General features: G+C 44.4%; 1 protein-coding gene and 1 long non-coding RNA gene across 2 annotated transcripts; one reads left to right on the top strand and one right to left on the bottom strand.

The window, feature by feature from the left end:
- Positions 1 to 6,043: 6,043 nt before the first annotated feature.
- Positions 6,044 to 7,179, bottom strand: LOC127309622 (uncharacterized). The gene has a single exon (XM_051340403.2). It carries the CDS (start codon positions 7,104 to 7,106, stop codon positions 6,528 to 6,530), a length of 579 nt encoding a protein of 192 aa, XP_051196363.1. The 5' UTR covers positions 7,107 to 7,179; the 3' UTR covers positions 6,044 to 6,527.
- A 7,233-nt stretch (positions 7,180 to 14,412) lies between these two features.
- LOC127307845 (uncharacterized) lies at positions 14,413 to 16,740 on the top strand. Its single transcript, XR_007855881.2, has 3 exons — positions 14,413 to 15,269; positions 15,738 to 15,932; positions 16,602 to 16,740. It is a non-coding gene; the product is annotated as an uncharacterized lncRNA (long non-coding RNA).
- The last annotated feature ends 334 nt before the right edge of the window (positions 16,741 to 17,074 follow it).

The following is a 17,074-nucleotide window of genomic DNA, read 5'->3' as shown; positions in this document are numbered from 1 at the left end:
AAGCTAGCTAGCTTACGTCTGACTGATGTCTACGCACGCTTCTATTCTTGTAAACAGTGTTGGTCCTCCAAGTGCAGAGGTTTGTAGAACAACAGGGAGGTAGAGGTCAAAGATATCCCTCTCAAGCAACTCTGCAATTACGATACAAGAAGTCTCTTGTGTCCCCAACACATCCAATACACTTGTCAGATGTATGGGTGCACTAGTTTGGTGAAGAGATAGTAAAATGCAAGTGGTATGGATGAATATGAGTGGTAATAAAAATATAAAATAAATATGGCAGCAAGTAAACATGCAGTAAAACAGTAAATAAATGGTGATTCGATGTTTGGAAACAAGGCCTAGGGATCATACTTTCACTTGTGGTCACACTCAATAATGATATCATAAAGGAATGTAAATATAAGCACTTCACTATGCTACTATGAACTACTCTCTGGTTGGATAACGAACACTAATTCACCGCGTGGGGCTGCAAAAGCAAACCTTAAAGATGTATTCTCAAGTACTAATGAACACCCCATGCTGCACTTTGAGCATTCATGGGAGGTACTAACAAACCACAATTTTATAGAGACATCCAACTCAAATCATAATTCAGTGAACAAGTATTCCGTGAAATATAGCATAAAAGACCCACACGATGCACACACCCACACATTTACACACGTGGGACAAGGAGTCTCCGGAGATCACATCAGTAAAATTCACTTGAATAGCATAACGACATGTAGATTACAAAGCTCATGGTTACATAAAGATCACACCATGAGAAAGAGATAGACCATATAGCTACCGGTAGAGCCCTCAGCCCCGGGGGAGAACTACTCACTCCTCATCATGGGAGTCAGCAATGGCGATGGAGATGGCGGTGGAGTCGATGGAGATGGCTCTCGGCGCTATTACCCGTCCCGGCACGGTGCTAGAACAGAGACTTTTGTCCCCCGAATCTTCTCTGCGATGGCGGCGGAGCTACGGAAATTTTCGTGGACGGAGGCTTGTATATTTAGGGTTTTTGCGTCGGGAGCTTTATATAGGCGGAAGGGCGAGGTCGGTGGATGCCTGGTGGCCCCAGACCACCCCTAGGCGCGGGCCAGGTCTAGGTCGCGCCTAGGGTAAGTTTGGCCACCCCGTGGCCCTCATCCTTCTCTGCTCTGGATCCCGTCCAATTCCAAGAATATTTCCTCTACAACTTTTCTAAAATACAAAACAGCAGAAAACAGGGAACTGGCACTGTGGCATCTTGTCAATAGGTTAGTGCCAGAAAATGCATAAAAGTATCACGAAGTGTAAACAAAACATATAGCAATTAGTGTAAAACAAGCATGGAGCATCAAAAATTATAGATACGTTTGCAACGTATCACTCGCCAACCAGGTGACTTCAGTGGAGCAAAGGTGTCAACTTCGTGATCTAGAAGAGAAGTGGCGGCTTCCATGAAGTGAGACCGGACGAGGACCCTACTGGTCCTTATTTCTCAGAATAAGATGGTAGGGTTAGGGCCCAAATTCACTCACGTTTTTTTGTAGTAAAAACATGTGCGATGATCCCGCTACAGCTGGGCATGGGCATCCCGGACCGGATAGCCTGGGCCGGGCGGGTTAGCCTTGTATGTCGGGCCTAGTTCAGGCCTGATTTTGGAGCCTGAATGTCGGGCTGGGACGGACACGAGCTTGCAAAAAACATGATTTTAGCTCAGTTCGGGCCGGGTTTGTCGGGCTGGGCCAGGCTTTTTCTCTGTTCGGGCTGGTTTCGGGCCCGATTTTTAAGCTCGAAGGTCGGGCCGGGCCGGGCTAGGCTCAGGCCTAGGAATTTAGGTTCAGGATTTTTTAGGCCTGGCCCGAGGAATGCCTAGGTGTAGATCCAGCATGGCACATGACTGATTCATTTAAATGCATAGATGAACTTTGTCATTTATCATATTGAATTCCCACATATTTGCAACATATATGATGATAATACCATGTTTTACATTGATTTATGGGGATTTACCAACGATCCCCTGCATTTGGGTTATAACTCTCCAGAATAGGAAAACCTTGTTTTGTGTATTTTCACTTTTAGTGATCTATATGGAGTCAAATTGAGCTAGGATTTTGGGGACGTTATTTTTTCATCAGAAGGAGCAAGATGGGTTTTTGGAGCCGACCTGGAGATGCATGAGGGCCAAAAGAGGCCAGGTGGCGCGCCCACCTTGCTAGGGCGCGCCATCCCCCCTCGGACGTCAATCATCCAATTCTCTTGATTCTTTCACGAACCGATGTATTTTGACCTAAAAGCCAATATATATATATGACCCCAAAGGGTTCTCTAAAGTAGAGCGCCGCAGAAACTCAGAAACACGAAAATGGAGGCTACAACAGAGAAGATTGGAGGGGATAACTCCGCCGGAGCCGCCTCCACAGGGATCTCCACCTACTCCAGCGTCTTCCTCATCATCACCATGATCAGGGAGGGTAGTCCACCTCTGTACTATGGGTTTGTGGCAGTAGCTTGATTTATTTCTCTCATGTTCTTCATAGTTCTTAGTACCATATGAGCTGCCTAACATGATTATTGTCATATATGTAATTCATATGTGGTGGATCTTTATTCTATGATTGTGCTATGAGATAATTTTTGTAAGATGTATTGTTAGATGCATATTATGTACCACGTTCTTAAGTATTGGTTCTGATCCAACTTGTATGCAAGAAATTTGTGTGGGGTGATGTGTGTTAGATGGAATAGCATGGTTTTAGTGATTGGATAGTGACAATAGATTCGTGCTCACCATGGTAGATGGAAAGATTACTTTTTCTCTCCTCTTTTTATCTGAATCTCAAAGCATAATGAACGGTGACGAAAACATCCACACCTATGCGTGTAAGTACAAATATATTTCCGCAACACCGTTTGTGTTGTAAACGGTGCCGATGTGAGAGATAACCGATGGGAATAGTGAGCGAGGTATTTTATAGGCGAGGATATAAACAACACGAGAATTTTGAGAGTTCATTTTTCAATGAAATGGTAAAGTCGCGGGAATCTTATCATTCCAATAATTCGCAAACGATTTTACATGAATTCCTCATTTGCGATGTGTGTCTAAAAACCTGTGTGATATTCGGCACCCCGAACAATTACTCGTGTAATAAATTGTGATGTATATCAGAAAATGTATGTGATATTGTATATCCAATACAATTTCGTAACAAAAAAAGCGTTGGTGATAGGAAAGCGAAAGATTTATCATCATACACTTGTTTCTTTATAGATATAAATTTACAAATTAAAGACAACAAACGAACATCTAAATAATATTCTACTACTATAGTTCCTAGTTCTCCTCGTTAGAGGGTGAGATGTAGATTTTCCTACAAACGAACATCTAATACATTTAGTTAGGAGTATTTGAGAAAGTGTATCCATACAAAAAAAAGGTTGTTGTAAAAAACGAAGAATTTTATTTTGAGCCGAAAGACATAATTTATTTTCTCCCTTTGAGATGAAGATGCTTACATTTTAAAATATGCATGACTAATGGCGTCTGCTCTGATTAATTATCTCATGTCGGCGTATTGCAGTCCCCCTTTTAGTGCACGAATAAGACAGAAATTTATGGGGTTGTTTTTTTAGATATAAGGCAACTTTATTGCCCGACTTTAACTTAATAAAGCCCAGGTAGCATACCGTTCACACTTAACGGTTATACATGCTGCGGCATACAGCTTTGCCAGAAAAACATAAGATAGCTAGGGGGTACAAGCAAGTGTAGCACACAGCAGTGAAAGCGCGCGGCAGGGAGATGTGGCTGATCAGGGACGACGCCGCTTCACTGCTTCAGCTTCTTGGCTTCATGGAGGTGTAGAGCTCCCGCAGCTCGCGCTCCATCCAGCTTAGTCCTTCATTTTCCATGCCCTTGAACTTGGGCCTCCAGAGCTGAAGAAAAATCACAATTTTATAGATAAAGTCAGCGGGATGGTTAATGATTTTCTTTTCGATAGTGAGTTTGTTACGGATCGTCCAAAGCGCCCAGGATTGTGCTAAGAATAAGACCCACAAGATGCGGCGAGTATAGCCCGCAAAACCCGAAAGGATAGCATGAAATTGTGGGAAGTTAGCTGGCCGCCAATTGCATCCCAGCAACTGGCGCAGCACCGCCCAAGCGAATTGCGCCAAGGAGCAGCTGAAAAAAATGTGGGTTGCGTCTTCCGGTGCACCACATAAGAAACACCCGCCCGTCGATGGTCCGTGGCGAGTTGCAATCTGAAGGTTAGATGGAAGCTTATCCAGGGCCAGCTGCCAAGAGAAGATTTTAATCTTTAAAGGCACCCTGGACTCCCACATGTCCTTGAAGTGTGCCACCGACGAGCCCTGAGACAATTTGAAGTATATCGATTTCACCGAGAAATAGCCCGAGCTGTCCAGATGCCAGCGAATCTGGTCCATGCCATGTACCAGGGTCACATCCTCAACCAAGTTACATAAGGTCCTCCATTGCCTCGTCCCTTCCTGGTCCAGAGAGCGACGGAATCTAATGGCTAGGCCTTCCCCTTGAAGGGTCGTAGCAACCGACACCAATTCATCCTCGCAAATAGCAAACAGAAGCGGGAATAGCTCTTTGAGGGGTCTCGACTCAATCCACCAGTCCAACCAAAAATTGGTACGGTGCCCATCTCGCACCAAGTGCTTTGCCCCCACTTTAAAGAGGTGTTTCACTTTGTGTAGGCTCTTCCAAAATTGCGAGCCACCTTGCCCATTGCCACTGAAAATGTCATTGGCATCGCGATACTTAGCTCTGATCAGCTTTGCCTAGATGGTGTCTTCCTCTTGATACAACCTCCACACCCATTTGAGAAGGAGAGCCTGGTTCATCTTCTTGGTATTGAGCAGGCCAAGACCCCCAAGTTCTTTTGGCCTGCACACCGTGGGTCAATTGACCATATGGTATTTGCGCTTTGGTCCCGCTCCTTCCCAGTAGAACTTGGACCTGTGGGTGTCGAACCTCGCATGGATCCCATCATGGAGTAAGAACAAACCCATAGCAAACATTGGAAGGTTGTCTAGACAGGCATTGGAAAGGATTAAGCGTCCACCCGAGGACATAAGTTTTCCCAGCCACGGTTCCACCTTAACCGCCAGCTTCCTCACCAGGAAGAGCCACTGCTCTAGAGATAACTTTCGGTCCGAAATGGGCAGACCTAAATAGATAAACGGGAAAGCCCCCAGCTTACAATTCAGCTTGTTGGCAACTTGTTTCTGGTCCCTGGCTGACTGACCCATGACAATAGCTTCACTCTTATGGTAGTTGATTTTGAGCCCCAACATCTCCTCAAAACACATAAGGAGAAACTTCAGATTCGCAATGTCCTCGTCTGAGTTTTGTATCATGATTAGAGTATCATCCGCGTACTGGAGGTGGGAGATCCCCCCTGGGAAAAGGTGCGGCACGACCCCGTGTATGTGGCCCGCCCTCCCAGCAGCAGAGAGGATTGCGGACAGAGCTTCCCCAATGAAGTTGAACAGCAGCGGAGAGAGGGGGTCCCCTTGTCTGACCCCTCGCTTGTTACGGAAGAAGGGTCCGATCACCCCATTGATCGAGATAGCAGTCTGTCCACCGGCTACTAGCTGGGAAACGCGGTGGATGTAACCCTCCTCGAACCCTTTGCCTCTAAGAACCTCCGCAAGGAAATCCCAATTCACCCTGTCGTAAGCTTAATTTATGGGGTTGTTGGCGAATCGATTGGCAAAAATTTAACATCATGCAGGATTGTTTCATAACGGTGTTTAATTAATGTAAGCAGTGGCGAATCCAGCCCATTTTGCTAGGATGGGGCAGACTAATCTGGGTTAGACTTTTTTTCTTTTTTTCTTGTTTTCTATATAAGACATATGGGCTAGGCCAAATTTTAGGGTGGGCCTTGCCCTACCCTTCCACCCTGTTGGCTCCGCCACTGAATGTAAGTGCACTGATCACTGTGTCTTTTGCAATCCACGCTTCTTCCGCATATAACTCAACATATCATTGGGAAAATCTGCAAGATCCCGATGATCGATGGCAAAAACCTCTCTTCGCCCAAGTCGATGAAAGTAGTAATCCTTAGCCATTTGCTTAGTCTTTTCTGTCAAGGCTTCCTCCTGATTCCCCTTTCGTTTAGTTTCTGCTACAGTAGTCGTCCATTTTGTGTGCTGTGGAAAATGCCGGAAAAGTAATGACTTCATTCAAAAGACATACTACAGGCAAATAGCTGTATGCTGATAACTGGCCACAAATTATTACAGTGTGCCACCAAGATGCGAACTGCGTAACCTGTACGCTTGTATGTACTACCTCTGACCACAAAAATATCATAAATTAATTTATTTAAATTTAGATGTATCTATACGTTTTATTGTATAGATACGTCCAATTTAGATAAATCTTCGACATTTTTTATGGATGGATGGAGGGGGAATTTGGAACTTCCGAAGACATGGGGACGCTGTGCTACCCTGCCGGGCGACCGGATCGGCCGCCTCGAGCAGTCGTGCGCTAAAGCTCTAAATCAAGCGGCGACCGGCCTTGCAGCGTAGCCGTAGTAGTCCGGCGTGGCCGCGAGGCTCTGCTGCGCACGCAGCTGCTCGTAGAACCTGCTGATGAACTCGTCGGCCTTCCTGTCCACCTGCTGGTGCTCGCTTGACGCGAACGGCGTGCCAGTGACGCGCAGCTGGGCCGCCGCCGCGCCGCACCCCAAGGTCTGCAGCGCGGGAGAAGGCGTCGCCCTCCCTAGCGCGTCCTCGTCGTCGAAGAGGTGTCCGCTGTCGTTGAGCATCTCGAACACCCTGGCGATGTCAGCCGCGTCGTAGCTGTTGTTGTAGTAGCCGGCGACCTCGCCGTCGTATCGTCGCCTCGCTGCTACGGAGCTAGAGCGAGCGGTGGCAGCATGGCGGTGGAAGCTGACGAAGCCGCTGAGGGCCTTGCCGGCGATCCTGCCGCGGCGGATGTCCATGGCAGGCGTACGCCCGGACGGCAGCACGCCACGCCGCAGCATGTAGAGAACGGCGCGAGTCACGCGCCATAGCCGCCGCTCCACGCTCTTCGGCTCAGCGGTGGTAGTCTTCGCGGCGACGTCCTTGCCGGCCATTTGCAGGGGGGGCTATCAAATCACTTCGCTGTTATTGATGTGGTACCAGTGATATCGTCACTGGCTCTCGTAGTTGGTGTGTGGCTAGGGTATGGCGTTGCGGTCGCTGGTATTTGAAGGCGAGGGTACGGTGTCGTTGCCTGCCGGGTTCGGATCCAAAGCACCAGAAGGAATTGCGGCTTGTATTATTTGGTTGGCCTAGGTGGCGTGCATGCTTTCAGGTTTAGAGTATTATAGGTCTGTAGTTGGATGGTTACCATAGCAGTGGTGTTCTAGCTAGATTGGATCAAAATTCAAGTTTAACATTTTAATGTTTCATGAAAACGAAATATGTTTTCAATGGGAGATGATATTTCCATTGATAGTGAGACATATTTGGGAACTTCGTCAATTTCAAGACCCTTGATCAATCTCGCAGGTTTAGTCTCTCGAATATGCTCATAAGCCTCATCTTTGTGAACGCACTGTGTTTCGCAAAAAGAATACTACTTTGTTTCAAAACTCTATCGTTATTTTAAAATATAGACTACTCATCTGTTCCATAATTTTTGGCGTTCTAGTTAAAACTTACGATAAGCTTTATAGAACGCACTGAGTAGCTTGCATGATTGGGTGTCATGGTTTGTGGTTTATGTGTACCAAGTTTTAAATAGTATAGCATCTCTATAGCGGATTCACAACACTTTCCCCAAAGACATGTTCTTTTAGCGATAGATAGAATCTCCCGCTAATAGCTCGCTAAATAGCGAGGGCTAAAAAGTAGCGCTATTTCTCCCAATAAACCAAAATATTTCCATATTTGGATTTGAAAGTTAGACCTGGGTATGTAATTTACATTTATGCACTACTTTTATTATTATAATCATCTTATGTAGTATAAGTTTGTATCATTGAATTTCTTGACATATCTATAGGTGATATGAATATTTCATGCCTAACTTTTCTAGGAGTTATCTTATTTTGATAAAACGCTAAATAGTTTAGCTTCGTTATAGCTTTCTTAACGTGTGGAAATAGTAGCTGCTAAGACGCATAGCTTGCTATTTTAAACTTTTATGTGTACAAAGAACGTACTCCCTGCATGAAACATATGTCGATTTGCTGAACACGTCGGATAGGGAATTGGAGGCTCTCTCCTTTGTTATTCATCTCGAGCATCAGACTAGGTCGTTTGTGCCATTCGTGCCGCAGGTGCACTACCGCAGGGGACAGACTAGGTCTTCGCAACTGGATATATGTGGCTCTGAACTTCGTAGAATTATCGATGTATTTTCCCTAGACACAATATGAAGATATGACAAGTCGAGTGAGTTCAACCAAGAAGAGGCATGCATAGCCGTCAGAAGAAACCGACGAGTGCTCGATCCATTTCAGAGCTAATCATGTGGCAACCCCAATTATTGGTCAGCTTAATCTGCTTTGGATTGGCGAGGGAGGGACACTTGTTGCCAAAAGAAGATCTGGCGCTTCACATCATCCACGTAGCACACGCACCACCAAGGTGACGACCGGCACACACCTAACCTAATTTCATCTACACGTCAGAGGTCGGTGCTACTCATGTGTAGAAAGTTTGGTTCCGAAAAAAGAGTCGGTGGATAGCTATAGACTTTTACAGCCTACCAATTCAGTTTCGGGAGAAGGTACGTTAACAAATTTTGGTGAATTGCCACAAATTAAGTTTGCCATACGAAGTCCATCAACACTAGTACTAACATGCTTCCATTACAAAACTTGTAATCAAAGATGCATATTGCATGTTGTATTAATATCAGGAACGTTCACTGGTAGAAAAAGGGGCTTTAGTCCCGGTTGGCAAGTGTCATTAATCCCGGTTGCGCAACCGGGATTAAATAAGCGCGACTAAAGCCCCCCCCCCCCCCCCCTTTGAGGACCTTTAGTCGCGGTTCTTCTGGCCAACCAAGACTAAAGGCCGCCGCAGGCCCTAAATCTAGTTTCTTTTTAATTTGTATTATTTTATTTCTTTTGTGTTTTATTTTAATTTTGAAGGATTTTCACATATTCTACGGTACTACATACATGCATATGAATGTACAATTTCAAACAAATTTGAAATTAGAACCAAAAAGAATTCAAGAGGAATATACAATATATATTCAATATCGGATGACCATATACAATTTTGAACAAGTTTCCATACATAATTTACTACATCAGAAGTTCTACGTCCTCGTAATAGTGTTCTCCTTTAGGATGGAGGACTTCCCTCATGAACCATCCTGCTAGTTCCTCTTGAAGTGGTCGGAAACGAGCTTCTGGACTAAGCGTCTTCCGGAGGTTATTCCTCTTGACATTGTTATCAGACGGCTGCCGCTCAGAGGTGTATCTCCGGATCATCTCACAAACATAGTATCCATATAGATTGGTCCCCGGTGGCTGAATATCCCTAGTCACTGACCTTCTAAATTGTAGTTCTTTTTTGAATTCACCGACATTTTCATCTGCGAACCGTCTCCAAACCCTATGAGGCAAAGAAAATTAAATGAACAAGAGAGTTATTAGTTACTTGATATTAGGAAATGAACGAAATAGGCCGACCGATATAGAGCGCAAATGAATGAAAATAATTACTTTTGCATCATTCTTCTCATGTCGAGCTAAAGCTTTGGATCCATATTCAGAGAGTCGATGACGAGAACTGAGGAGGTGTGGAATTGAATTACTAGCAGAATCCAGTGGAACCTGTGGACACGATACATGCACAGTCATGCATAACTCATCGAATAGCCACATACCATGCATGGAGTAAACAAAAGAGAATGTACTCAAGACAGAAACACTCACCCAAAATGGTAAGGAAATAGAATATCACTTTTGAGTTCCTGCTTTGTAAGAAAAAGCCACAGGTCTTGCTCCACGTCGGCGGGATGTTTTTCTAACATATATCCATTAACGATTTGTGGGTCAATGAACCCAACATCATGGATGTTCCTTATTCTACATTCCCTAAGCTTCATTCTGCATAATAGCGTACACAACAATATAGTTAGGACAATATATATATATATATATATATATATATATATATATATATATATATATATATATATAGAGCCCAACTATTCTCGAACCCCCTTTAAGAGGGGTTCTAGAATAGCTATTCTCGAACCCTATTCCCGCTTTAGTTTCTACCTGGATCCGAGCCGAATCTGACCGAACCGCCACCCACCCAACGAAAGCACACCTCTGTCAAAAAAAAAAAAATCCCTGACCCCCGCATTCCCCACCTCCCTCCCTGCGCCCGAGCAACCCGCCGCCACCCAGCCTCCCCTGACCCACCTTCCTCCTCCGGTCACCGCCCCCCGGCCTCCCCCGACCCGCCTACGTCCTCCGGTCGCCGCCAGCCGCCCTCCAGATAGCGCGCTGCCGCCTCCCGGGCTCCATCGCGCTAGAGCCGCGACGAGGCCTCCACCGCGCTAGCGCCGGCACCTCCCGACCTCCAAATCGCGAGCACCGCCGCCTCCGCGCGCCTCCCGAATCCCCGCCGCCGTGCGTCTCCCGGATCCCCGCCGCCGTGCGCCTCCCGGATCCCCGACGCCTGACCTCCCTCCCCAACGGCCCGGCCCCGGCCTCCATACTCCACCACGCGATCCGGCCTCCTTCCTCCATGCGCGCCGCCACCTACTGTCTCCACGGCTGCCTCCCCACGTCGCGCCGCCGTATCGCGCCGAGTCGCTTGCCACAGCCAGCACGCCGCCACGGCCACCGCCCTACTTCCAACCACTAGCGTGTTGCCGCAGGCCCACATCCCCGATGGCCCCGCCTCCCCCATCTTCCCTGTCGCCGGCGAGCGAGGGCTCCACAGCGGCAGGTCGGGCAGATGCCCTACCCTCCCCTGCATTGCACGCGGTCCGCCGTCGGCCGGTACACCCCCTGCGTCCAATGGGTCCGGCGGCGCCACCCACTACAGTTCACAAGGGAGGTGCGTGGGATTCCACAGGGTGGCACTTTCCTGCCTTCCCGGGCCTCCTCCCTTCGGGAGGCCACATCGCACAGTCGGGCGGTCCACTGACAGAGCCGGCGGAGTTCACCGCTGCCGCCACAGGGAGCTCACCAATGGAGTGCATTACTCCCTCTAGCACCAGGTTCGTGCATTACTCAAGCGAACTTATGCCCCTGCTGATATGAACTACTGTATCGCTGCTGCTTACTAGTGATGCCACTGATGTGAAATAGAAGTGTTCGTATTTGGCTAAAAATGATCAATCGAAAGAACTTATCTGGTGAGTGCACTTTTAGTTTTCCTAGCAGTGAGATGATCCCAAAATAGAAGTGCATATTCTTGAGTTTTAGTTTTGTTTTTGAAGTGCACCTTGTCCGTTGCTGAAGCTCAATTTGTCTAACGCGAGGAGTTCACTTCTTCGCTTGTTCAGTAGGCATTAGTGCATTTTTGAAACTTTCATGGCAATATGATGTGATTTTTAATATATTCTCAGTTATACTTGTTTATCCGTTCCCTTTAAATTTATGCTTACCAACTTCTTATCATAATACATTTTAGGTTCACACTGGATTCTTAAGTGCATATGATTATTAGGAAACAGAGCATGGTACTTACCAAAAACGGCATTGGATATATGTGAGAATTTTTTACTGCCAGGAAGTTGGTTTTCTTTTTACTTGAAGCAACACTGAACAAATCGTAGTAATTAGCTTGGTGTAGCTTGAAGATCACTTTTTAGTTGAAGCAACAGTAAACACCCCGCACCCTGCAGCTTGGGCGTAGCCCCCGAAGCTGCCAGGGGAGTCCAAATCGCACCGCTTGGCAGTCCACCACTAGGCAGTCCACTTCGCGACGCCCGAGAGTCCACCACGTGTCTCTAGGAAGTTCACCTCTGTGTTGGTAAGGAGGTATTGCCATGCATCAGTTTCCCCTCAGCCTTGTAGGCTCTGCTCCGAGCTTCCCAGAGGCATGACATCAAGCAGGCTACCCCTCATCTTACTTGCTTAGCACATCACATTGCACTGCTGCAGATGGATCGTCAAGCTTGATCACGAGCAGAGCACGAAAGCAGCGACCGCGCAGGTAGTTTTCTTTTCTATGGAAGTTCACAGTTGGGTCCTGGAGCAGTTCTTTTACATATTCGGTTTTGTTCAGGAGTTGTATTGCGAACATGCATAAAATGGAACCAATGTTCCTATAGACCACGGCTTCGGCGAGTCTCTCATGCCCAGGTGAGTCTGCTCCTCGCACTATAGACTATGGTTGCTATGCTTGTTGCTGCATGCAAATGATATTGCTGCATGCTCCACTTGGTTACGACCTGGAAGCTCATAATTCATGCTCCACTTTGCTGCTTGTTCTGCACCTAAGAGATGCTCTTCATGGTGATCGTTGGCACTTTAGGCATGACTGGAAGCTCAATCTTTTCTTATCTGAAGTTCACTTTCTCCGTACTGCGATGTTTGGTACATGTACATGGGAATTATAGCTAATTAAAAAGCAATGTGGTTCTGCGGTTCACCTTTTTATTTGCTAAAAGTTCAGTTCCTCCATTAGGGGAAGCTCACTTATTTTATCATGTCTTGAAACTCAAAAATATCTCGTTAATCAACTTTTATAACAATGCTGCTCTGCGATTGTATATCTAGCATTTATGCTATTCCATTGTTTTTATATATCACTACAATGAGCTCTAGAAAATGAACTATATCTTCTGTATGGCAGGACCTTTGAGGCTCCTGATGGCAAGCATGTTTGGCACTTACTAGAAAAAAATGTATGAAAATGAAGGCACTTGCATTTGGTATGCGCTTCCAAACAATTACCTATGATATTTCCTTTTATATGATCTATGTTGATGCTGCAGTCCGTTCTAGTTTATTTCCTTGTATTACTCCACATGTTTGCTTGTGCAAACAGTTTAGAGAACACCTATCTTTGCATCGACTGATTATGGAACAAATAGAAGCTCACCTCATCCACTTATGAAGTTTAATTAAAAATAGATTTGTGAGTGCTTGTTTGTCTCAGAAAAATTTGGACGTTAGCATACAAATCAATTCCAGAAAGTTCATTCTTTTTATAATTTCCTTATTTGCATTTATTCGTGAGGAAGAAAAGTTCACATTTTTCTACCACGAAGTTCACTACATCATCCTTAGGGATCGCTCATGTTAGTTCACTTCTGTTTTCCGAGGAGGGCTATATCAATAAAAGTTCACTTCGTGCAGATAGTAAGTTCAGTTTTCTTGGCCCAAAATAAATTCACTTGTTCCTGCAGTAGTTAGCTTAATTTGTTGGCAGGAAGCACTATGTTTCTAGAATAACTTCCACAAGTATTTCTCTGTCTGTGTCGACATTCCTCTAATTTGCAATAATTTATTCTTGCAATTGCTAAAGAAGTTCATTCTTTGTTCTAGACAGGTTCAGTACATGAAAATGGACCTGCTCATATTCCTGAGTGCAGCATCGAGCGGTTCTCTTGGTTATTTATAGCAGTCGGATTAGGACCAAAAGGGAGTTCAATTCATTTTTTAGGCAGTAATTCATTCAGTTTTCTATTTGTACATATGAGAAGTCCATTTTTTGTGGTAAAAACAGTTTGGAAGTTCACGTCATCTTCTTTCGGAAGCTCACTCGGTTCTTGCATGAAATTCTTTTTTGTAACATAGACAATGCGATGCGGTTGTGAAGTTCAATTTTTTTCCGGGAAGTGCAACCATCGCATTCCTGACCAAGTTTGGTTACCTGCTCTTTGATGTCTTGCTAAAGCCTTTTTGATGTTATGCTGCTGGTAGGCACTCAAAGGTGCCCCTGTTTGAATTCATGTGTAGATGGTTACATGGGAGGTGCTCGAGCAAATTCCCCCATGTGAGTGTCATATATTTTCTTCTAAAATTTATGTTCGCTAATTTGATTTAACAAAGACATTACTGTCTTGTAGTATCCGCATTGCTGCCTATGTGTCCGGTCACGGGACGAACTCCAACGACCCCGTCTTCTCCTGCCTGGCTGGGTGCTCCACTGCATGTCATGGAAATCCATCGCTGCCGAAAGCCTCAGCCTTGTGGCTATCTCCAAATCCACCACCTCAGTTTGGGTAAGTTTATCTTTTCTCATCCAGCCGAGCGGCCTACTGCACGGCTTAATCCAGTGGAACACTGATTCTGAACTACTACTAAAGATACATCTGAACCGCAGCGTGTGTGGCTTCCTAGCTCTGCACTACCTGTAGTTTAGAAATAGTGCGCAGTCAGTTTAGAGAGCTAGTGTGGGAAGTTCAGATATAAAAACTCATGTTGGTGCTAGACTATATTACTTAACCGCTGCTGTGCATGATTTTTTTTGTAAATATTTACATTTGGTTAACGAGTTGGGTTAAACCCATTGCGAAGTTCGCATTTAATTTTTGGGAAGTTCTGTTGGTCCAATTAACCTTATTGTGAAAATTTGTTTTTAAATTCGCAAGTTGGTTTCGCTCCAGATCTACTCACAGTTCACTTTGTTCAAAATGGCAAGTTCACTCTTTTTATTTTGCGGGAGTCCATTTCATGTGCATCATATACATCAGGGAAGTGCACTCCATACATCCCGGGCAGTTCACTCTGTGTGATAAAATTTTAGAATGTTAAAGTAAATCATTGCACTTGCAAATACCTTCAGTCTGGACACAAATAGGTATAGTTGTGACAAAGTTCTAAGAAGTTGCTACCGAGTTTCTGTGCTCGAACCTGAAGGCAAACAAATGTTAGTTTCTTGATTATTACTAGTCTTTTGTTGGTCTCATCGTAGTACCAGGCTACCAGCCATTAAGGAAGAGGCCTCGAAGAACCCTCGGCCACCATCACATACACCAGCAGAAATGTCATGTCGATCCAACCATTACGGCGCTAATAGCTGGTGTAGGTTAAGGATGTCCACCTTGATAGATGTCACATTTCGGCAATGAAATCTTCGAACATTTCTCACACTCAAACTTAGTTCATTTCTCCTAATCCGTGGAGTTCATTTCTCCTAATTCGTGAGGTTCACATCTTCTGCTACTTTAGTTTAGATATTCTTGCTAGATTGACTATTATTTTATTTCTTATTGATAGTGTAAAGTTCCATGTGCATAAATGTAGCTACAATGGGGGTTCACTCGCGTATCCTCGACAGTCCAGCGGGCTTCACATCGCTCTCTACAGCTCCATCTTTAGGTTTGTCAACTGTTGATTTCTACTTCTGAAACAATGTTCTGTCTCTTTCTTTTGTGTGTGTTGTTCTCTGTTTCCTATGGAAAAAATGAAACCATGCATGGGCAAAATATGCTACATATATATGCTGATGCGTGTCTGACTATAAAGTAGAAGTTCAGTTTGTTTATAAATAAATTTCACTTTTCGACCTTCACTGTAATTCCCCTTAAGCCTCTGACCTGGTGTTAATGCCACTCTGATTTTCCTGGACATCAGTAGTTGACCCACCACAGCTGTTTAGAATGTATGTGGTTGCATCTCAGTTTATGTTTTTGACATAGTTCGGTTCTTCCGCGCTTGAAGTTCAGTTGATTAGATGAATGAAATGAATTACCTCTAATAGACTAATACTTGTATTTGCAAAACTAATTGCGATGATTCTTAGGTGTATGATTTTAAGATGTTTGTGATGATTTTACCTAATCCCAGGAAGTGCGCACTTATGTTCTATAGCAGTTCATTGTCAATGATGGTTGGCAATCGACACGCAACCAACAGGAAGTCAATCCGAAAAGAGTGAAGAAGTTTGGAGAAGTTGTGAACCTCATCAACGTCATGGTAGTCACCCGCGACGAGGGCAGTGCGTAGAGGCAGGCTTGCACAGCAGTAGGTGTTGTCTGTCAGGTAGGTGCTGCAAACAAACTTTTTTTATTCATGATATATATACCTGCTAGAATCAAATATTTATATTCATGAAAGCAAAATAATATGCAGTAGATAAGTTAGCATTATTCAAAGGGGAAGTTCATTTTTTCCGGATAGCTTCAGTTAAAATGACATGATAAACACCCAGTTCAAAACAAAAGAATGTGGAGTTCGCTTTTATATTTCCGATAAGTTCATTTGGTATAGCAGTGGGGTTCACTTCTCCTAATTCGTTAAGTGTACATCTTGCGTTGCACAATGTGCATTTCTCTTGTGTGGAATTAGCCTTTATTTTGTATGTGAGTTAGCCTTTGTGCACTACTATTTTTGTTCTTTATTTTCTTTTGGCAAAAACATTTGCCGTTGGTTAATTAGAATTGTGTTTGATGGTGCAGTCCTTGTTAACTGTTGTGTCTTACATTTTATATCGATTTTAATACAGTGCGCCGTGCAGCTCCGGCCAATCATTTTTATAAAAAGAAAGTAAATTAGATAATCGAAAAATCAAGAAGTTCATTTGTATTTCTTAGGAAGTTCTGCATATACATATATTTGTAATCAAGAAAATAAGGCTCTATTTACACTCTTGTATTGATGAGTTCCTGTTCTACTAAATGTCAGAAGTCCTAACAAATTATGTGATTACAGGGTAGCAGCTTGGGTGATGAATTCAACAAGACTTGTAGAGCTTGGCTGGAAGACACTATAATATTTTTGAATTAGCTCATGTATTTAGGGGAGAAGTTTTTCTGCACTTCAACGTTGCTGTGTAGGATTCGTACTGTCTTCTTGAGTAAATAATGGTCTGCATTCATGTGTTATTTACCATTCTTGAATAAAAATAGTGGATTGCCCAGTTCTAGAGGTTGATTACCGGCCACTGCCGTGGTTGTTCTGCTACCTAGGGTTCACCTTTGTAAAGCTGTAAGTTCACACTAAATGCACCAAAAGTTCACCTCGAACATGCTTGGGAATTTACAATTTGTCAAAATTTACTTTGGTATGACGTGGAAGTTCATCTTTGGCATGCCGAAAAGTTACTCTTTGTCGAAATTCACTTTGGTTGGGGCGAAAAGTTTACATTGTACCGAGCAGAAGTTCACTTTAAATAAACCGATTTT

This window comes from Lolium perenne, chromosome 6 (genome assembly GCF_019359855.2).
Source record: "Lolium perenne isolate Kyuss_39 chromosome 6, Kyuss_2.0, whole genome shotgun sequence".
NCBI classification, from domain to species: domain Eukaryota; kingdom Viridiplantae; phylum Streptophyta; class Magnoliopsida; order Poales; family Poaceae; genus Lolium; species Lolium perenne.
The sequence above is the reverse complement of the archived record's forward strand: the minus strand, read 5'-3'. Positions and strand labels throughout refer to the sequence as shown.

What these genes read in the sequence shown, in the direction of transcription:
- LOC127309622 (XM_051340403.2), bottom strand. Translation starts at nt 7,106, where the DNA reads ATGGCCGGCAAGGACGTCGCCGCGAAGACTACCACCGCTGAGCCGAAG.